Source organism: Equus caballus, chromosome 15, assembly GCF_041296265.1.
Source record: "Equus caballus isolate H_3958 breed thoroughbred chromosome 15, TB-T2T, whole genome shotgun sequence".
Taxonomy (NCBI): domain Eukaryota; kingdom Metazoa; phylum Chordata; class Mammalia; order Perissodactyla; family Equidae; genus Equus; species Equus caballus.
Window position 1 is genome coordinate 23,587,246 of NC_091698.1, and position 23,171 is coordinate 23,610,416.

At 46.3% G+C, this 23,171-nt stretch overlaps 1 protein-coding gene across 4 annotated transcripts in view; it reads left to right on the forward strand.

Annotated features, from left to right (window-relative positions):
- Positions 1-275: 275 nt before the first annotated feature.
- The window catches only part of CREG2 (cellular repressor of E1A stimulated genes 2), a 51,857-nt gene continuing 28,961 nt past the window's right edge, over positions 276-23,171 (forward strand). For all 4 annotated transcript variants that reach the window (XR_011426277.1, XM_070236072.1, XM_070236073.1 and 1 more), the window contains exons 1-2: positions 276-7,841; positions 10,102-10,271. Coding sequence is in view for 3 of the 4 variants with exons in the window: in XM_070236072.1 (XP_070092173.1) it covers positions 7,167-7,841; positions 10,102-10,271 (845 nt within the window). In the remaining variant the exon portion in view is untranslated. The remainder of the gene's footprint in view (positions 7,842-10,101; positions 10,272-23,171) is intronic.

The window sequence follows — 23,171 nt, forward strand, 5'->3', positions numbered from 1 at the left end:
GGAAATGTAAATTAAAACTACAGTGAAATATCACTACACACCCACTAGAATGGCTAAAATTTAAAAGCCACAAAATACCAAGTGTTGACAAGGATTTGGAACAACAGGAACCGTCGTATAGTGTCAGTGGGAATATAAAATGGTATATCCACTTTGGAAAAAAAGCTTGACGATTCATTACAATGAGAAACATATAGTTATCCTACAACCCAGCAATCCTACTCTTTAGTATTTACCCAAGATAAATGAAAACGTGTCCCCACAAAGACTTGTATGTGAATATTATTAGCTGCTTTATTCATAATAGCCACAAAAAAGGGGAGACAATCCAAATATCCATCAACTGATGAGTAAATAGACAAATGTGGTATATCCACACAAGGGAATATTATTCACCAATAAAAAGGGGAAACACTACTGATACACGGAACAACATGGATCGATCTCAATAGTATGCTAAGTAAAAGAAGCCAGACACAAGGAACTAATCTGAAAAAGGCAAAACTATAGTGAAATGAAGCCAATTGAGGCCAAGGGGTGGTGAATGGGATAGGCTGCAAAGGGACCTGCGAGAACTTTTTGGGATGATAAAAATATCCTATAGTTTGACTACGGAGGTGATTACACAACTGCACATTTTGTCAAAGCATAGCAAACAATGAACTTAAAACTGGTGGATTTTATGGTGTGCAAATTATTCTTTGGTAAAGTTGCCTATTGAAAAGTCATTTATATTTTTATATATCAGCAACAATCTTTTATAACATGGAATTTTAGAAGGTGCCATTTGTAATCATATCAAAAAATCTGAGGTGCTTGGAAATTAACAAAATACATTAAAGAATTCTATGAGAAAAGTATACATATTGAGAAGCACTGAAGAATATCTAAATAAATGAGACAACATTTCATATTTATATTTTACATTTATATTCCATGCAACAGGTTCTTTTTTAAAGTGTTGAAATGCAAAGACTCAAGAAGTAGAATTCACGCGGGCAGGGCATGGCCTAGCAGATATAAAGACTTGCTATAAAGCCTTTGTAACTAAGATGATATAGTGTTAGTGATGAGATAGGTAAACTAATGGAACATGAGAGAGCAGAAACGAACAGAACAGAACCAAACATATATGACATTTGACATATGAAAGAAGTGACACTGCAGAGCCGTGGGGAAAAGATGAACTTTTCAATAAACGGTGCTGCCACAATTGAGTATCTTCATGGGGAAGAAGTGAAACTGGATCTCTACCTCATACCATACAACAAAATTAATTCAATGTATGTTGAAGACCTAAATATGAAAGGTAAAACTATAAGATAATCTTTTAGAAAATCTTAACAAGACCCCCAAAAAACTAACTTAAATGAAAAGTCTGATAAATTGGATTATATTAAACTTAAGACCCTATTAAGAGAGTAAAACAGACAAGTGAATCAGTCGGGGTTCTCCAGAGAAACAGAACCAATAGGATACACATAGAAAAACAGAAAGAGATCTATTACAAGGGATTAGCTCACGTGATTACAGAGGCTGAGAAGTCCCGCAATCTGCCATCCGCAAGTTACAGGTCCAGGAAAGCCAGTGGTGTAGTTTAGACCAAACTTGAAGGCCTGAGAACCAGGGGTAGCAATGGTGTAAGCTTCAGTCCAGCCCGAAGGTCTGAGACCAGGAGTGCTGATGTCAGGAGGCAGGAGAAGATGGACATCCCAGCTCAGGCAGAGAGAAAATTCTCCCTCCTCTGCCTTTTTGCTCTATTCAGGCCCTCGAGGGTTGGATGATGCCCACCTGCATTGATGAGGGTGATCTTCTTTACTCAGTCTGATTCAAATGCTAATATCTTCCAGAAACACCCTCACAGGCACAACCAGAAATAATGTTTTACCAGCTATCAGGGTACCCCTTAGCCCATTCAAACTGACACATAAAATTAACCATCACAACAAGCCGAAGACAACTTGTGACACATGAGAACACCAAAAGACTGGAATATAGATAATAAAATTAATTCTTACAAATCAACACAAAAAAACACAGACAACTCAATATAAATCGGCAAAAGACATTATTAGGCATTTCACAAAAGGGAATATCCAACTGGCCAATAAATGTATGAAAAGACGATCAATCACATTAGTCATTAAAATAAAAATGAGATATCATTACTCATCCACCACATTAGGGGGGGGGAAATAAAAGACAGAAAACCCAACAACAATCTGTGTGTTGACGAGAATGTGGAGCAATCGGAACTCTCATATGCTGATAGCAGCAATATAAATTGGTACAATCATTTTGGTTACCAGTTTGACCTTATGTAATAAAATTAAGCATTCTCATATTCTAGAACCAGCAACTCCACTACAAGGTATACAGGACTCTAGAGGAACTCTTGGGTGTGTGTGCCAGTGCCTTAGCTTAGGTGCCTCCAGAGAGTGGAGCCTGAGACAAGGACTTGCACACAGGTGGTTTACTCTGGGATATAGTCCTAAAGAACAGGAGTGGGGGCCTAGAATGATTGGAACATGGAGGAAGGAAAGCCATTCTAAGGGTGCATCATGAGTCGGTTACCACTGTGAACACCCGAGGCTCAATCCTGTTGGACGCTCACTGAGGAACTGTGTAGAGTCACCTTCAGAATTGTCTGCTTGTGACTTGGAGGTGGGGAGCATTTATCCTCTGGCTCCTGTCCCCACTGGTCAAAGCTGTCCCAGTGGGTATGAATGTTCTGCACTCCTAGGTTTTCAGACGGCTGAGTGGAGCCCAAAAGATGTCCACACAGCAGTTGGCCCAGAGGTCTTGTGGCAGAAAGTGAGGGCTACACAGGACAGCTGAGGTGACCTGCCATCAGTCTACACCCACGTGTAGTCAGTTACCACAGCAACAACTGGAGAAAACAGACGGGCTGAGAGGAAGTGAGATAGGGCATAAAAGATGCAACACACCAGAATACAACAATGTTCATAGCAGGGTTGTTTGTACCGGCAAGAACCTCGAAACCCAGGCGTCCATTGTATGTTAATGTTTCTAGTTTCTGTAACCTGATGCTGTAACATCTGCCCTGCGTGCGCATGCCGCACACACCTCCTTCTGGACAACCTGGTAGCATGCTCGAGTCTTCCCACCGTGGCCTCCTCGTCACTGCCCGTCCTCAGGAGGAGTGCTCCCAGGAGTCCTCCTGGGGATGCACTTTTGAAATACAAACCTAACAACCCAGAGCCCACACTCCCACTGCCTCCTTTATGGCTCTCACACTCCAGGCCACTATCCACCTGCCCTAATCACCCCAGGCCCAGGTACCAGACAGCCAGGGACAGCCCTGTGTCCCAAAGCCCTGATATTATTCAAACTAGCCAACCCTGAGCCTGCTCAGCCCTCCTCTCCTATTCCTTCCCGCAGAAACCGTGATAACGGCACTTGCCCGTAGCGCCCCCTCTCCGTCTGCATCCCAGCTGACCCTGTGCTCCCTCATGAGGCCTCCGGTGACATGACATGTGCTCCCTCTCTTGCGATCTACGTACAAAGAGAATAAATTACCTTTTCAATGGCAGTCATCTCCTGATCTGTTGGCCTCACCATATCTGAATAATAAAACCTATTAAAACACCCACTGACAATAGAACAGTGGAAAAATTAGTCACTCAGCCACACAATGGAATACATACAGCCGTAGATACACAGTATTCACAAACAACAAAGCGAGGATGATTCTCACAAACGTAATTTTGACTGAAAGTAGAAAGACACAAAAAATATGTAAAGTGTCATTTCACTGATATAAAGTTCAAATAGATAAAACTAATCTATAATAGTTAGGGATGCATACATAGGAGGTAAAACTATAAAGAAAAGCAAAGAAATGTCTCTCACAAATGTCAGGATAGTAATTATCTCTGGGGGAGGAGGCAGGGACGGTGATGAGAGGCATACAGAGCACTTCCAGTGAGCTGTACCATGTTAACATGGGTTTTCTGTTTAGCGATTCTTTAAATTGTACATACATGTTTTATGCATTTTCTGCATATGTCAACTCTCTCAGTTAAAATGTGTTAAAATGATTATCATGGAGATTGATGAACAGATAGAGAGATAGATACATAGATGGAGAGTGACAATGCAAATACAGCAAAATGTTCATTGCAGAGCCCGCCCGGCGGTCGTGGGTGCTCACCGTCTGTGGACCACGAAGAGGCCAGCATCACTGCGGCAGAGTCTGCGAGGGAGGGCCAGTGGCGAGAGACGGAAAGAGAGAGAAAAGCAGGGGCCAGGTTACAAAGGACCAGTATGTTGGGTTAAGGATCTTGGACTTTATCCTGTTGGCAATGAGAAGCCATTGAAGGATTTATAGCAAGGGAATGATGAGAAATCCAATGAGACATTATGAGGGATTGAGCCAAGTTAGCGAGAGAAAGCAAGGAAAGAAGTGAACAGATGTTAAGAGATTTAAAATATTAAAGAGATAAAATACTCAGGTCATGGTGAAAGATTAGGCGAGATTATGTCTGTTTCAAACACAAGGTGACACCTAGGTTTCTGCTTTGAGTGACGGTGTCCACAACAGACACTGAGGTCGTACACTGAGGTGTAAACCCAGGGGGAGCAGTGACTTTGGAAGGAGAACATGTTGCTGTCAAGTCCAAAACTGAAGGGGCTGAGAGTTTCCCTTATGTGCAAACTAAACATTAGCCTGCCACGAGTGCGTCTGTGTGTGTGTCTGTCTGTCTGTCTGTGTGTACTTATAGAAGAATTCAAGATTCCTGGGTCAGAGAAATGGACCATTTATTACTCAAAGAAAAAAACGACAGCCAGAGCAATATCTTACCTCGGTTCCCCACATCCCGGTCTTCACAGGCTGATGCAATGAAGGCCAGATGCCACGTGTATATGCACCTGTCGGTGGAGAGGAACTCTGAAATTATGAGACTCAGCTTTTGTCATGGCTGTTGGTGATACCCCGCAATGGAAGCAAATCTCCTGGAAAGGTGGGGAAGCAGTCTTTAGGTTTATCACCCTGAAGAGTAAGCAAGTGTCTCTGGGGAGAGGAAGGAAGGGCTTTATCTTTACCACCTGAGATGTCTCTGGGGAAATAGGCCTCTAACTCTCTCCAGAAGGATACACCACCTCTAGCTTGTCGAGAGTATTAAGCAGGCCTGGACCCTGTTGGAACACAAGAAATCCACAGAGAATTGTCTCCCGAAAGCTGAGTGTGAAACACCTGTTAGATATTCAGGGGCAAATGGCCAGAAGGCAGATCCCAGTGACTACCATTTTCTGAGCATTTACCCTGTCCTGGCATGTGTTACGTGATGGAGTTTGAGAATGACTTTTGTTCACCCTCTTAAATCCCTTTTGACTTTGGATCTAATTGGGAAATAAAACACAGGAATCAGAAAGCTTAATAGAGAAAAAGATAGTCGGGACAATTTTGACCAACTAGGACTCCAATTAGGTTCTGCCAGCAAACTTACTCCCTCAGTCATAGAGAGAACAGGGCAGCCACACACCTGCTCCAGGGGCAGCCCAGCTCAGACATGGCAGAAGAGAAGAGTGGACAGACCATTCAAAAGAGAAAAGAATAACCCTGCTGAGGCTGAGACAGCATGTTGAGTTCCTCTTCCCAAACTCATCCACCAGATGAGGAGCCTGGAGTAAGAGGATAGTCAAAAGCCTGCAATATTCCTCCATATTTTCCCTTTCCAGGGATTAGACTGTACATTCCATCTCTCCTGTGCAAATATAAAGGGTGGATGATATTCATCCCCCATCAGAAAGTACTTCACACCTGATACCCCATGCGGTAATCACAACCGCCTGGTGAGGTAGACCGCACTGTCTTCATTTTGCAGACCCAGCTAGTAGGTGATAGAGCAGGGTTTGGATTCACTTGAATCCAGAGCCCATGTTTTAATGACTTGTTATGTGCATCTCCATGGCTGCAAGACATATCATTCCAGGGATGGGGAGAGAGAAAGTGAGCAAGAGCACTAAGCAGGAAATTTTCGTTGTCAAGTCAGCAGCATAAAAGGATGGCGGAAGCCACCAGAGTAGATGAGATCACTCAGAGTACAGAGAAGAAAAGGCTAGAGACAGAAGTCCTCTTAGAATGTCAATGTGCAGCGGTGGACAGAGTAGGGGATCTGTGAAGGAGACTGAGAAAGAGCAGCCAGAGAGGTAAGAAGAGACCCCAAGGAGGAGAGAGGGGTCAGCTGCACAGGAGGCTGCAGGGAGCTCCAGTAGACAAAGCCAGAAAGAGGGCACCCTGGGAAGGTGACCAGGGTGGGACCGGGAGCCAGCTTGGAGGGCACTGAGGAGATTAAGTAGAATTTAAGAAAAATGGCTTGAATGGTAAACAGTGGATCCTCTAGTTACTGCAGAATGTAACATTTATCAAAATGTCTTTAAAAATCCTAGTGCTGGTGCAAGTTATTTTCATCCATAACAAATTTGAAGGAGGGTTGTTAGACGCTAGGTAGAAAATCTATAGCAGAAAATGCCTCCTAGGGAGCCTGTTATGGGTACCATAAGCAGAGGTTTAAAAAGTGCGAAAAATTCTAAATTATTTTGATATCTATAAAACTTTATTACTGAAAACAACCCGAATTTCCATCAATAAGAGAATGTTTTAAATCGTGGGACACAGAATTCTCTGCCCACTCCATCCCAGCCCCGTTCTCTCTGGGCGCTGACCTTTATTTTAGGTTATGTGTAGACACCTTGATTTTGCTTTTAGAAGAACTGGAGGCAGTGCCCTCCTGTCATAACAAAGCATATGACCATCATTGTCCTTACAGAGCTTTGGCATGAGAGGGACTTGATGCTAATCTTACCTTCACTGTTCACTCAGTTCCTCTTCTATAAGATGATGATAAAAATCCCTACCTTTGTCTTTTTAACAAAATGTAATGCTTTCTCCCTGCCACGCACTGTTCTAAGCCTTTCCAAATATTAATTCATTTAATCCTCCCCTCCCTCACCCCTATGACACTATTTTCTTCGTTCTCTAATGAGGGAACTGGGGCACAGAAAGGTTAAGTGACTCAGCAGGGTCACACAGCTCGGTGAGTGGAGGAGTGTATTGAGCCAGGATTTGAACGCCCACCATCTGACGGCAGAGCCTGTGCCAATCCAGCAGGAAACGAGCCCACGCCCGGACCTGGCACGCGATGAGGACTCTGCACACGGCGACTGCAGTCTGTGCCGCGTTGGAGTGGAATCTGGTCTTCCGGGAGCCTCGACTTCTCGGCGTGGCACGCGGCGGCGCGGGCATCCCCAGCTGGGCGGGGGACCTCCCCCCACCGGGCATCCTGCGGGGGTCGGAAGCTCGTGCCAGCGCCCGCATCCGCCGCAGGGGGGCGCTGCCGCCCTCGCAGGCTGCTGGCGCGCTGCTGGCGGTCCCCGCGGCAGGACGCGCCGCCTGCAAGATGTCCGTGCGCCGCGGAGAGCGGCCGGCGCGGCCCGGGACCCGCCTCTCCTGGCTGCTGTGCTGCAGCGCCCTGCTGTCCCCGGCCGCGGGCTACGTGATCGTGAGCTCGGTGTCCTGGGCCGTCACCAATGAGGTGGACGAGGAGCTGGACAGCGCCTCCACCGAGGAGGCACTGCCCGCGCTGCTGGAGGACTCGGGCAGCATCTGGCAGCAGAGCTTCCCGGCCTCGGCGCACAAGGAGGACGCGCACCTGCCGCCCCCGGCGGGCGCCGCCCGCGCCAGACCGCCGCCCGCGCCGCCCGGGATGTTCTCCTACCCGCGCGAGAGCGGCCCGAGGCTGCGCCCGGGCACCGCCCGCTTCCTGGCCCACGCCAGCGCCTGGGGCTGTCTGGCCACCGTGTCCGCCCACGAGAAGGTAAGCCGCCCGGCCGCAGCGCGGGGCAGGTGCATGCCTCGCAGTGGTCTGGCGCTCAGGCGGCGCGCCCAGGGGCCAGGGAGATGCTAGCGACCGCTCACGTACTCGAATTCAGGTCTAACAGACGTGCCAGTGGGCTGGTTTGGACCGTGGACACTGTGTAAATAATGGAACCACACCATGCTTGGGTTAGCCTGGGAAAGTGGTGGTGGTGGTGGTGGTGGGCGGGGGCGCGGGGCGGGGGAGGAGAGTGGCTGACAACCAGGCTTCCTGCCAGGTGGATGGGGACTGAAGCGTAGTCTTGAGATGCTCAGTCAGAGCCGTACAAATAACCAGCTCTTGACCAGAGACCTGGACAGAAGCAGCCAGAGCAGCCTTTGGAATCACTGAGTAGGCGCGCACAGCCCCTCCCAGCCCACAGCACCCGCCAGTAACCTGAACTTTCCCGTCACCTGCTGACACCGAACCCAAGCGGGACTGGGAGAAAGACGCTACCCCGGGCTTTGGTGGAAGTTTACATTTTAAAAAATGGAACTCAAGAACTTTTCTGGGAAGGAGGCTTATTGTGCAAAAATCTGGAATGAGCTGTTATCAGTGGCAATCTTTATGGTTCAGTTCACACATGTTTTACTCGTCTGTTAGACGCGATTCCACCTTAAGCCAGAGTGACATAGATAAATGATGAGGATGTCACATCCATAAGTACACCCTCCAGAAAGCTTTTGGGGCTGTTAAGATCAATGTAAGGATTTTATTACAGGGCAATAATGTGAACTCCTACTTATTTCATATAAAAAAATTAATATTTTATGGAATGTATAGGTCCTTGGCCAGGGGGCAGGTTCCTGCCCCAGCTCTGGGTCTCACGTGCTCTGAGACTGTGGCCCAGTCACTGGGTTCTCCACTTTGCTTTCCTCATCTATGAAATTAAGTGGCTGACTAGGAATAGGTAGTTTTGAAGGTCCTTGGTTGCTTAAAAAAGAGATCAAAATCACAACTTTATTCCAGTTATGGCAATGATCTTAACCTCTTTCACAGCATCCACATAGTTTTCAGTTATATATTATGCTCCTAAGACACACCTTAAGAAGATATGAAGCTTAAATATGAAGATCATCTTGGTTTAAAACACGGATTGTTGCAAGCAGTTAAAAGTCTAATGCCAATGTACTAAAGATATTTTGACTTTCGACATCCCTTTTCTTAGCTTCGTTAGTAGTGCCCTTTTCCAATATTGACATTTAATCTAAACTCAATAAATTCAGAGAGCATTTGCCACATGCCTGCCCTGGGTGCAAAGCATGAGTCTAGGCAGCTTAGGACAAGCTGGAAAACAGAATCTTGTGAATGGGCTTGTATTACCATTTTCGAGGACTGCTTAACATCGTGTTTTCTTAAAAGATTAAAGCCATCCCTTATCACAATTCTACACACTGTTGTCATGCAACACTTCAAAGACAAAGACAGCCTCTGAGTTGTGAGCTAAGTAACGACGAGGAACACTCTATAAAGGGTAAAGCTCATGAAGATTGAGATGCTGGACCCAGCAGGGTTTGGGAAAACCGAAGAAATATATGTGGATGTGTCTGAGAATTTCACCCATCGACTAGATGATCGTGAACAAAAATTGCCGTAGCATTTTTCTGTGGTTTCCTTTAAGCTAAAAGGGTGAGAAAACCAATTTCCCATAAGTTCCTGCATTCTATAATGAAATATTGTTGATTACAAGAAAAAATGTGACTAATAAGTAAAAGTGGTGTGGCCCTAAAAGAAACAGTAATAGAATGTTCCTGGAGTCCAAAGGTCAGGTAAGATGTTAAAGTTAAGACTTAAAGTCTATCCCCAAATCTGCCAAAACCTTCGGGGAGGCGGTGGAAGCAGTGGGCTCCCAGGGCCAGCTCGTGGGAGCGGTTTTAGCGCCCCTCCGTGAATTTCATTGCCGCTCCCCCAAACAACTTCACATTTAATAAGGTGAGTGTGTTTGCTAGGTAAGTGCAGCTTCAAGAATAATCTCCTAACCATCCCTTCCGAACAGAATGCCACTGCTAAGCTCCTCTCTAGAAATTCTGGAGCCATCACTGGGTGAATTGGGCACATTGGGAACCTCGGTGCCTCAGTGTCCTGCCTGTGAAAACCCTGGTGGTGCCGTGCTCCCTCACATCCCCGGGGCTGTATTTCTTGGCCAGAGACACAAGCTAAGCTCCCAGCTCAGGTCAGCCCACAACTGTACATTGAAAAACCCTTTTTTGGTGTCTGTCAGATCCCAGGACTGCCATTTGGGAACTGCCTGCCCATCAGCGACGGCCCCTTGAACAACAGCACTGGGACTCCTTTCTTCTATGTGACGCCCAAGGACCCCGTGGTGGCCGACCTGATGAAGAACCCCATGGCCTCCCTCCTGCTGCCGGAATCGGAAGGAGAGTTCTGCAGGTAGATGAGGGTTTGGCCTCACCACAGAGGTCCTCTGCTTAAAGCAGAGCGGCTGGGGGATGCGGTGGGGGGCTCGTCTCTGGGTCGCATGACTTTAACAGCGCCCTGAGATGCAAAATGATGTCTTCACCAGCCTGAAGTGGAAAGAGTATACCCTTGGAATCAGATAACTAGGATTCCAGCACTCACCAAGCTGTGTGAACTGGGGCAAGTTACTTAGCCTTTGGGAGCCTCAGTTTCCTCATCTGCAAGATAGGAATAATAATTTCTACCTGATAGGGTTATTGAGAGGGTTGCAAATAATTGCAGGGTGTCTTGTGCAGTCAGTCCTGGGTGGGTAAATGGTGGCTCTTGTTATGGTGGGAGTAGGGGGAGGTTGGTGAAGGAAGAGCCACTAGTTTGTCTCCAAGGCATGTGCAGCATAGTCTATTTACTATTTACAAATTAATTTCTATCCCCCTTGGAGAGAGGTGTGTGATAAAGACCCAGAATCCTTTAGTACGCTTTCTCCAAAGCTCTCTAAAAGAAAAGACGCTTAAGCACGAAGGGAACGCTGAAACATCACCTTTGTCTGCATTCAAAATGTAAGCTTGAAATCAGATCCTTCCAGAGAGATGTGGCATGGAGCTTGTGTGGGGGCTGCCTGTGGGGGGCACTCGTGAGGGGTGGCAGACACAGCAGGTGGCCTCTGGCGAGTCCCTTACCCCCAGGGCCTCGGTTGCTTGACCTGTAAAATGTACTGACACTTTAGGAACTCAGATAAGATTCATTCCAGCTCCAAAATTCTATTATTCTTTACACAAAGCATGAAAAATATATTCCATTTATTGGCTCTTTGGGGGAGGGGCTGGTAATAATCAGAGCAACAATCCTTTGTAAAATGCAGCCTGGATAAGACCCTGGCGCCCTCGGGACGCTGACAGGGAGACACTCCGTGGGGCTGGAGACAGTTCAGCTGATCCGGCTCCCTATCAGGTATGGCAAGAAGCCAGGAAAAGGGATGTTTCCTTTTCCATGGACTATGCTCTCTGTTCTGGCTAGTCAAGCTTGCTGTTATTAGAATTATATTCCCAGGATACCTTTAGAAACGTCTGAGGCGTTCCTAATTCAGGCATCCTAAAAGCAGTCATGCTGGAGCCTGTTGACCCCAGAACCCGGAGCACACCTGCTCTTGGAGACAGAACATAGAGCAGTGAACCAATCTGCCTCAGCACTCGGCTGTGGAAGGAATTGTCTACTGGAAGGGCCCAGGCAGATGCCAGCAGGAGCTGAAAGCTGGGAGCCATGAGAAGTCCAGCTCAGAGAGGTCCTCCCTGGGGGATCCAGATCTGTGAGAACTGAGCATAGTTCTCTGCGCAGCCTGGAGCCATGTAGGCGGACTGTCTTCATGGCAGGCCACACACAGCAAGTGCAGACATCTGTGCAGCACGCTGGGGTAACCGGACAAGGCCACTCATGGCCAGAGGTGACCACCCAGGCCCCGCTTGGCCATCCCAGGGTATGTCAGCAGACTTGGACCTCTGGCCTGGAGGAGGAGGGGTGAGCGCCACCCGTTGGTACCCTCATGTCTAGAAGCTCATGTGAAACTGCTTCTCAGAACTGCTGCCTCCTCGCACTGCGTAGGCTTCTGAGGTATTAAAATATAACTTAAATAAATACCCACAAAATTAAATTAGCATTAGTAAGCATTACGCCTCAAAGCAAAGGTTACGAGACAATGGGGCTTAGCGTCCACTGCTTCCGGGAGCTGCTCGAGCCCACGTGTGATTCATCTGTGTGAGGCTCACATTCCAGGTTCAGCCTTACATTTTAGCTTTTGCCTCCAGAATCTTGGCAATGTTGAGCACAGAGACTTCATAAGTCAAAGACAGTCTAACACCAGAGTCCAGAAGAAACAAGCCAAGCAGGAGCTCTGGGGCTCCGAGCATGACGAGCCATCACGTAGGGATGTCCGTGGCTAAGAAGGCCCCGACGAGCACCTGCATGAAGTTCAAGGGATGGCCTCACAAGGCCACAACAGGTGGCCGCTCCTGCCTGATCCCAGGCCTGGAGAGATGGCCAGAGACCAGGGTTCATGGTCAAGCACTTCAAAGCATTTCCCACAGAGCAGGGGGATTCAGAAAAATGCCCATTTCTCAAGATGATGATGGTAAAGCAAGGCCACCTGCTCCTTTCACCTTTGGGAGCAGCTCCTCCTCAGAAAAATGAAAATTGCCTCCTTTCTATGAAGCAGGTGTCTTTGTGAATTGAAAACGAGCAACAGCATTTTCACCATCACATTTCATGCATTGCGTGTGCTCACATTCCTCTGCTGGTCTGCGCGACTCAGGAGGGAGTAGATTTTCCGTTTCATTCTAAGTGGGAAGACAAAGCCAGACCAGGCCTCTCCACGTGATGCATCCCAGGGCTCCTGTGGGCCTGGAGGACCATGTCAGGGCTGAGGAGCCCCCAGAAACAGAACCATAAATCAAGGTCAGACAGGGAGGAAGCAACGTGGCTGCTGATGCTCTGAGAAGGAAAGGGGGTGCCTTCTCAGCCGCTTCCTGCGTTGCCCACTGGGCATTTCAGCTGCAAGCCTGCCTCTGCATTCATCAGCTTAGCCCTGGCTCCTGCGAAGTCTGCCCTGGGACAGGCTGGGGAGCTCTCCCTCCTCCAACAGGACACAGCGCAAGAGAAGGAAGCCATCCAACAAACAGGCCAAACACAATTCAGGCCTAAGGGTGAAAGGAGTGCCAGTCTAATGCTACAGCAGGGGCTGAACCGGCCCTCTGTACTTTTGGAGCTTCATTTAGTGTACAAGATAATGGCATGTATAATGTGTCTGTGATTAAGAAGCGGATAGTTAGATTGCAGACAGATGGACAGGTAGATTTATGTGTGCATGTGTGTACATGTATATACTTCATACATTCAACTGTTGCCTATTCTGAGAACACATACTACAGTTGCATCCACTGGTCCCTGTTGTCCACTCTACCACCTTGAATCCAGCCTCAGTCCAGCAGCTGAAGTAGTCTTGAACCCGAATCGGGTCCTGGGGTCCCCCTGCTTAAACCCTTTCATTAGGAAAAACAACCAAATCCTTAATATGGGTGGAAAGGCCCTGCACAGCAGGGCACCTGCCTCCCTCTCAAAATCAGATGATGGTGCCTGATCCTTTGCTCATTGACTTAACATCTGATTTATATCCTAGTTTTGCTACGTTGAGGGCTTTAACCTGAAAGCTTGTTGTAATCAAAGCTGATACATGTGCTTGGCATGTAGCTCAGAGATGCTTTTTTATTGCAATGTTACTGACCTATAACACTGTGTAAGTTTAAGGGGTACAGCGTGTTGATTCGATGCGTTTGTATATTGCAATGTCATCGCCATCACAGCGTTAGCCAACACCCCCATCACGTCACTTCATCATCGTGTCTTTCTTGTTTTGAGAACGTGTAAGATCCAGTCTCTTAGCAACTTTGAAGTATATAACACAGGAATGTGGGCTATAATCACTATGCTGTGCATTAGATCTCCAGAACTTATTCATCTTCTAATTGCAAGTTTGTACCTTTAACAACATCTTCCCACTTCCCCACACCCAGGCTCTGGTAACCACCATTCTCCTCTCTGTTTCTACAAGTTCGGCTTTTTCAGATTCCACATAAAAATGAGATATACAATATTTGTCTTTCCCTATCTGACTTATCTCCCTTGGCACCATGCCCTCAAGGCCTATCCACGTTGTTGCAAATGGCAAGATTTCCTTCTTTCTCGTGGCTGAATAGTATTCCATTGTATATATAAGAAATGCTTTTCACTCAGTAACCCCCACATGTATGTCTCCCAAAAATGATACTTGGATGTGTTAACTGGTCTGTATGTTAGAGAGAGTTAGAGCTAAACTAACATGGGTGGAGGATGTTGAGTCTCCAAAAATCTCAGGAAGGTTAATCATGAAGAAATACACAGCGGATGTCATTTGCTTAACTGAAGCTGGGAGAGTCCAGTATCTTGAGAATAATGAAAGGAACAAATATTTCTTCATATTTTATAAGTTTATAGGGACCTTAAATAGTTTTTAATGGAATCTATAAAATTCAACCTGGGACACTCCATCCCATCTAGTTATGGATTTTTCCCCAAACTTTTCATCACCCTCATCCTCTAGTCCCTGCACTGTCCCTAAAATGTCACAATAAAGTTACTGGGTTTAACTGGACACAGTTGTCCTGACCCCTACCCCCGGGAATATTGAATTGAGTGCCGTTACTCTTCCCTTCTTCCTGGAGGAGATCGTTTGGAAAATGAATCTGACCAGGTAATAAGTAGGAGGTGACTTTCTGGACTGAAAAAGGATTGGGTTGGTGGTTTCCACAGGACAGAGCAGCCAAGGAGTAGAACGAAGTGTCTTATCCACTCAGCACCTCGCCTTTGCCGCTGGTGGACTGGGCAGGGACGGGGAAGGTGTCTGAGATCCTTCCGGCTCCATAGTTTACTGGAGGCAGGATACTCCAAGGATGATAAAAGGCAGAGTAGCACATCTACCACATCTAGATTGCCGCGAGAATGTTACAAAGTGTGGACTCCCACAAATTTAGAGTGGCTTGACTTTGGATTGAGCGGAAACAGGATGAGAGGGATGTATGGTAATGACCTGGACAGTCTTGTCTTCTCCCAGCACAAGGACCAGAACCTCTTAGGGCGCAAGCATTCATAGTTTGAAGGAGCTCCAGACTGATTCTGACACGCTTTAGGACATTGAGGACATTGGGTGGGTCTTTATGCCTTTCCTGGGGTTCCAGGAAAGGTCTGCTGAGAACTGTAATTTAGCCCCAGGATGGCTTGTGTCATCTGTAAAATGAGGTCCAGATTATAGTCTGAGAAACGTAGAATGGGAAGTGGCTTTTCCACCTCATCGGACTTGCATCCATCCAAACTAGAACCTACAAACGTGTCTTGCCTAATTATTGTTCATTTATTTGAAGTCTGTTTCATTCAATTATTCTGTTTATGCCTTGGTGCTAGGATTTCTTCATTTAATTAATTAGACGAATTAGGGATGGGGACATATTTCTAGCTCAGGTTAAGATGACAAATTGAGAATAAGATTCCAGTTTACAAGATTTGCCAGCAACCAGCAACCCCCTCCTCTCTTCCTTTTCCTCTCCCCTCAACACACATCAGCATGTACAGATGCTCCTGCAACTCAGTGAATTCATGCTCAGACCGGAGACCCAGTTGTATGGAAATTCAGTAAATATGGATTGAGAAAGAAAGCTCACCCAGGAAATTTCTCTCCCACTGAAACATCTTTCTTTATGGAGCATGCAGGCTTGAACGCCACAGGTTTTAGGTTTTACGTCGTCTTAGTGAGCCAAGGTGAGAGCAAGCACACCGGAGCAGGCAGGGCTTGCTCTGCTTGATGGTGTTGGATCAACTTTCATTTTGAAGATCTGGAAATAAATGGAACCAAAAAAGCCTCATCAGAGGGTTTTCCTGAAATGAAAGAATTTCAATTGATAATTTGGACAAATGCTGAGTTTCAAGGTAGATCTAGATGATTATCAAGAAAAGAGGATCCAGAAGCACTTTTTCCCTCTTCCTCAAAAGGCCTTTAATGAAAGATTGTCATCAACGTTGCCACTAGTCACAGCCCCTTTCACTCACCCTGGCTGACAGCGTCCTGGCTGAAACGGTGAACAGCAGCTCTTGTCTGAGCTCTTTAATTGATCAGGCTTCAGTGTGGTTTGGCATCAGAAGAGATGCTAAGGTTCTAGTTGGCAAAAGAATCTAGTTTCTGAAGGGGAAGTGCCAGACCCTAGACGGATCAAAGCCTAGTGGATCTATAAAACATAGAATGGAAGCCTTTCATGATGACCTCTCAGAATGACTTGCTTGGAGGGGTACATATTGCAGAGGCAATTCAACCCTGAAGAATACACATCAAAAAGGTGTTGGTCACATAGAGAGTGTAGGAAAATGTGCTTGGACATAGATTCCTGCCCTACCCTGTGAGCAGCCCCTGCATGTTATAGGCACATTGGCAGGAGAGAAACTCCTTTGGTGAAACAAGATAATGAAGGGGAGGGTGTTGGTGGGAGGGTTGATTTACCTTCATGCCATGAGTACAGGATAAATGCTTAGTGAGCACAAGCAAGTAAATTAGGATGTACTAAGTTTAATCATTTCTTCGGTGCAGAAAATAAAAAAAGATTCCAGAAATATAAATGCCCCTTAGCCACTCATCTCCCCACCTCCAACTTTTTAACTGTTCTTATAAGAGGCAAAGATACTGTTGAATGCTAGATGAAAACCTCAGCCCAGCCTAATTCTACACACAGGCTCCGAGATTTGTTCCGCTAGAACTGTGCATAGAAGGCACTCTGTTCAATCCTTCTCTGGATGAGCTTGATCTAGTGAACACACAGAACGAGCACATGCTTGCAGCAGCTTGCTTGCTAATGGCCATGACATATCTCCGTTTGTGGTCTGTCCACCGGAAACATGATGTGCGTTTCAAAGTACAGGGTGCCGCCCTAATCAGATAAAGAAGCAGAATTCAGTTTCTCTTCACTGAATTTTGAAGGCAACATATAAATCTTCTAAATAAATTGCTCTTTGTTCAGACTCGTGTTACCTCTTCTCTTTTGCCCACATATTCCTGTAATCCTGAAGCTAACATTAACCTGAATAACTTTTAAAAGAGCTGTCTGGGAAGAGTCAGAGGACTCTGCAGAGAGGAAGCTTGATGAGCAGGTGTTCGAGTATTCTCTTCCATCTTCCACTCATTTCTCTGTCCAGCTCTCATAGCAACCTGCAGCCCCTTCTCTCTCCCTAATTTTGTTTCAGCTCCATAAAGTTTTGTTCCTGTGGTTCCCAGGGGATCCATTTCATGAATCCACTGATGATTCCAGTTCCTCTGTCCTTATATTACCCCTTTCTTGCATCTTCCAACTACCTGTCCCCATCCAGTTCACAAATGTTTTACTCATCTGTTAGTCATGATTCCATGTTGGGCTGAAATGACATGAATTAGTGGTGAGGATGTAACGCCCATAAATATGCACCCTCCAGAAAGCTTTTAGGGTTGTTAAGACAGATATAAGGGTTTTATTACAAGGCCCTTAGCCTCCAGCAATCACTAATCTATCTTCTGCATCTATGGATTTGCCTATTCTGGACATTCATGTAAATGGGATTATACAATGTGTGGCTTTGTGACTGGTTTCTTTCACTTAGCACAATGCTTTCAAGTTTCATCATGTTGTAGCAAGTATCATTATGTCATTCCTTTTTATGGCCAAATACTATTCTGTTGCATGAGTATGCCCCTCATTTGTCCTTTGTTATTATCCATTCATCAGTTGATGGACATTTGCTTCCATGTTTTGGCTATTATGAGTAATGCTGCTGTGAATATTCATGTACAAGTTTTTGTATGGACATATGTTTTCGGGTCTCTTTGGTATACACTTAGGAGTGGAATTGTTGGGTCATATGGTAACTATGTATTATCTTTTTGAGGAACTAACTGTTTTCTTCAGTGGCCATGCCATTTATATTCCCATCAGCAATATATGAGGATTCCAGTTCCTCCCCGTCCTCACCAACACTTGCTATTGCCTGCCTTTTTTGTTATAACCATCTGAATGGGGGTGAAGTGGAATCACATTGTGGTTTTGATATGCATTTGCCTAAGAACTAAAGATGTTGAGCATTTTTTCTTGTGCTTGCTGGATATCTGTATATCTTCTTTGGAGAACTGTCTATTCAATACCTTTGCCCATTTTTAATTGCATTATTTCTCTTTTTATTGTTGAGTTGCCAGTTCCTAAGATAACGCTGAACTTTAACCACTGGGCTGTCAGGGCCAGCTCCAGAGTTCTTTATATATTCTGGATAGGATCCTTATCAGATATGTAATTTGCAAATGGTTTCCTAATTCATTTTTATCTAATTTTCTCTTCTTTTGTCACTGGAAGAAACAGAAAAACTAAAGATGCAATTTTGACATTTCAATCATATATATTCTTGGTCGATGTCCTTTTGCTTTTATAAGTTGGGCCTCCCCCATCAGAAAAGCACATAACTGAAGTAACTTTCCTAAGATAACACAGAAGTGTACCTAAATTATCTAGGGTGTAGAAATGGTAAGAAAATGTCTGACCAAGAAAAAAATATTTTAATTAATTGGATTACAAAGGAATTTGGGAAGGAAAGCTGTTATTCTAATAATGTAAGACAAATGAGGAGATAGTGATAAAAAATTCAATTAAACATGAATTTACGTAAGCATACTGTGTACAAAGGGACATACTAAATATTGTGATGAAAATAAGAATTTTTTTCCTTCAAATGATATTTATTGAGTACTCACTATATGCCAGGCCTGCATAGTTAAGACTTAAAGGCAAAGGCTTTTCTCTGCTTATTTGTCACCAGTCGTGTGGCCCGAGACAGCAAGACCTGACACACGAGCATATGTCTAAGGGCCCCTGACTGTTAAAACCTTGCCTCTCCACAAGAGGGGAGATGAGTAGGATTCCCCATTGTGGCTGTGATTTCCACCTTCTCAGCATCTTCAGTTCTCAACTGTCTATCCATCCACCAAGCCATCATTTCCATCTCATCCAACTCGACCTGACCTGTCCTTGAAAAATAAGACACTAACCTGAAATTTCCTTCCTTTCTCCACCCTTTTGTTCCCATGTTAAGGCTGTGTTCAGATTTTCTAGTCCCAGTAATTACCAGTTTGTTCCCCAGGATGCATTTCATCTTCTGTCTGCCCAGGTCTCAGCCCCCTGGGACTGCGCAGTCCCAGGCCTCTCCCTCTGAGAAGCCCGCTGGTCCCCCTGGTCTGTCAGGACAGTGGGGTGTTTGCATGCTCCCCACTTGGTGATCCTGGTTCACTCGCCACTTCTTTCTGCCCTTTTCTCTTTGAGGTCTCTACCGAGCAGGCGTAGCTGCGGCTAACTGGACCGCAGGCAAATGTGATTCACGAAGCAGCAAAGCTTTACCTTAAAATGTGACAAGACTCCAGTGTCCTTAGAAGTACCTACAGGCTGGAAGGGTCCTGGCCATCCACTCCCGGCTTCCATTTTATAGATTAGGGAAAGGAGGGGCTGAGAACAGGAAGAGAAAAATGGATGGTCTCGTATTTGGTCTCCATAACTATCCACTCTCCACAGCATGGTCTCTGCAGACAGCTCTGACCCCTCTGGCCTCTGCGCTCCCTGTAGCTACGTTCTTTCCCCCCCAATGAATGAAGCGCTGGAGGGCCAGGCAGCTTCCCTTTTTAATTCATTGTTTGCTGCACATCTCTAAGCAAGGTAAACAGTGGGATTTTGGAAGGGACAGCTGAATATGCAATGCAGGGATGGTGTCACTAGATAAAGTGTGTGTTACATATTAGACTAGAGAGACAACTCCCAGATCCATGTAATGCAGGATAAGGAAGAAAGCAAGGGATGCTCTGAGCGCTCCTTTGGTCCATGTCTGCCTCTAAAGGGAGCTGCTGTCCTATTTTTGACATATATCATTCAGGTTGAGGTGAGGGAGCCGTGGTGGATCTAGAAGCACGGGGGCCAGAGCTGAGCAGCAAGCCCTACCTGCGAGGACAGCATCCTGGTAGTGCCAGCCGAGGGCAGAGGGGGCTTGAATGGAGTCTTGGAAGTAGTTTGGGGGCGGCATCAAGTCGGAGGCCAGCACTGCAGGCGAGGAGCGGCCAGAGCACCCCACCAGCCCCCATCCCAGAAGATCACCAGATCGGGGGGTTATAAGCCAGGAGGACTCCAGAGTGACCCTGTGGCCTCACAGCCCCAATCTGGCTGCCATCTCTGGGCCTGGGAACATGACCGAGGTTTGATTCCAGAACCCTCTGGTGGGCCACAGTGTGACTAAGTCATTCCTGGGGAGCGGCCTGAAACCGGGAGAGCCACCAGGTTTGCTTGTCAAATGCAGACTCCTGGGCTCCAGCAGTCTCTGAAGATGGGGGGCTTGGAAGCTGCATTGCCAAGGAACAATCTCAGAATTCGTAAAGCACACATAAATTTGAGAACTATTATGTTAGAGGAAAGAGGTTCTGATTTGCAGGTCATCGATTTGAATCCTCAGCCCACCAATTAATATCTGCCTGGCCTTGCACCACTTGCTTAACTTGTCTGAGCTTCAGTTCCCTTACCCTAAGATGGAATAACAGCACTCACCAGCATGCTGTGGGAGTGAAATGTTTCAGTGTGTGTAAAGTTCCCAGCACACGGTCAGTACTAATAAGTGGAAGCTATTGTCATGAACAGGTGTTTCCTTTGTGCAGAACTGGAGGAGGCAGACACAGGAAAAGGAGGGGAAAGGTGGCAGCGCCCTGTCTACACTGTATGCCTCGCAAGTCTAACAGCAATCATTTATCTACCTCTTCTTTTGTGCTGAGCAGTGTTCTAAGCAATTGACATATATAACCCGTGTGGCCCTTCCAAGAGCCTCATGAGAGAGGTACTATTGTACATCCCCAACCACCTTCCAGAGAGAACTGATGCAGAAGCTGCCAAACCTGCAAAACACAGAAATATTTTTAAGTTGTTTCAAGTGGTTCGAATACAATTTCCGTCGTATGAGTTGCACTGCAATAGAGGCAGAGCAGGAAGCTTGTTTTAAATGCATTCGGACAGATACATGTAGGCAGCCTATTGCAGCAAGGCATTCCCTTCAACAGGTAGTGACTGAGCCTCTGCTGTGTGAGGAACCATGCCAAGCACTGCAGGGGTAAAGGTGAAAGATGACAGTATTTCCCTTTGAGAAGAGGAAAAGGACGTAAGACACACACGGAAATACTTGTATTACAAGCTGAGCGTGTTAAACCTCTGGGAGACATTGGCCTGGAGACAGCTGGTGGAGGGGGAGAAACTCTCATGCATGAGCCTGTGCATCTCCTCCTTTTACGTACTCTTCCCTCTCTATCTCATCCACTCCCGAATACCGCTGTGTGCCAGGGACTCCCAAACTTGTCTTCCCAGCTGACACCTCTCATCTGAGCTCCAGACCCCAAATCCAGCTGACATCTCTAACTGAACATCTCAAGGATTCCTCAAGCTCGCCTCTTCCTCCTCTTCCAGAGGGCTCCTCTTCCTGGGCCTTTTGGAGCAGACCCTTGGGTGCCACCCTCAGCTCCTTCTCCCTCACACCTCACAACCAGGCAGCAAGGTTCAACTGGTCTGCCTCCCAAACCTCTCCCTCAGCTGGTGACTTCTCTCCAGCTTGCTCCTCCCCGCCGCCTGGCCCAGGCTCCCACTGTTGCACACCGGTGCTCTTTAAAGACTCCTGACCAGTCTCCCTGGATTCCTGCCTGCCCCTTTCCAACCCACTCTCTGTCCTACAGCCAGAGAGATCGTTTCAAAATGCACATCTCATCATCCACTACCCTGCTTAGCATTCTTCAGTGCTTTCCCATTGTTCTTAGGATGAAATCTGAGAATCTTCCCATGGCCATACAAGGTCTCCGTGGTCCACTCCTTGGCAGTTCTGGTCTCTCTTACATTAACCCCCGACATACCTTTGTCCTGCTCCCAGTGGTCTTTTGGCTTTTTTCTGCCTGGGGACCTTCATTCTTGCTGTCCCTTCTGTCTAGAATACCTTCCCTGCCCCCTCTTTACCTAATTCCCACTCGTTTCCACATTTCAGCCTTTCCTGACTCTCAGAACATAGGCAGGCTTCTATGTCAGAATGTCAGGTGGATACAGCACTAACTGTACAGCCAGCTGTCTGACATCTGCCTCCCCTGCTGGAGTGCAAGCTCCCTGGGGCCAGGACTGTGCCCTTCCCGATCTCCACCAGCCCCAGTGACTAGCAGAGTCTTCAATGTGGTGTGGGGCTAAAGATTTATTGGTGGAATACCTGGAGTTTTTGAGTTGGGCCGTGAGGGAGGGTATATTAGTTTTCTATTGCTGCTGTAACAAATTGCCACAAATTTTGTGGCTTAGAACAGCACAAATTCTGTTACTCTTCTGGAGGTCAGAAGTCTGAAATGACTACAAGGTGTTGGCAGGGCTGGTTCCTTCTGGAGGCTCTGAGAGGAGAATTTATTTCCTTGCCTTTTTCAGCTCCTAGAGGCCACCTGCATTCCTTGGCACATGACCCCTTCCTTACATCACTCTAACCTGTCGTTTCCATTGTCCTATATCCTTCTGCTCTGACCTCCTGCCTCCCTCCACAAGGACACTTGGGATTACATTGGACCCACCAGATAATCCAGGCTAATCTTCCCATCTCAAGCTCCTTAATTTAATCACATCTGCAAAGTCCCTTTTCCCGTAGAAGGTAGCATTCACACGCTCTGGGGATTAGGACGTGGACATCTTTGGGCGTTATTCAACCAACCACAGATGGATGTACCAGTTTAAATGCATTTGCAAGTGTAGATAGAAACATTGTAATTTATTCCAATATATGCTAAAGCTCTCTTTGGTATTTTGGGGGAGTCGTGATTGTACTTATTTATAATATAGTTGTTTTTAAAATATAGGTATTAAAATGGCTCAAATACATGAGATTCAATTGATAAATATAAATTTTAATATATTGGCAGTATATCAAAATGATAGAGAACTGTGAAAACCGCAGAGAAAAGGGTTCTACATTGACCTGTCCTGCTAAATGATGGCGTGGCTGTGAGTGTGGACTGTTGTTAGCATCCCTGCCCTTCTGCTGCCTGAAAGTGGACCGACTTTCCCTGTCCCTTTGTGCGTGGTCGGCTGGGGTCACAAGACTTGACACTGCGTGAGAGAAAAGTAATGGCGCATTCTTTCCTTTAAATACATGTGGCCAAGGCTTCTGAACCACACAAGTTTCATTCCAAGAAACTCAGAGACTCCACAGATAAGAACATAGATCTGAGGAGGAGTGGAAAAGGCACCAACAGCGTGA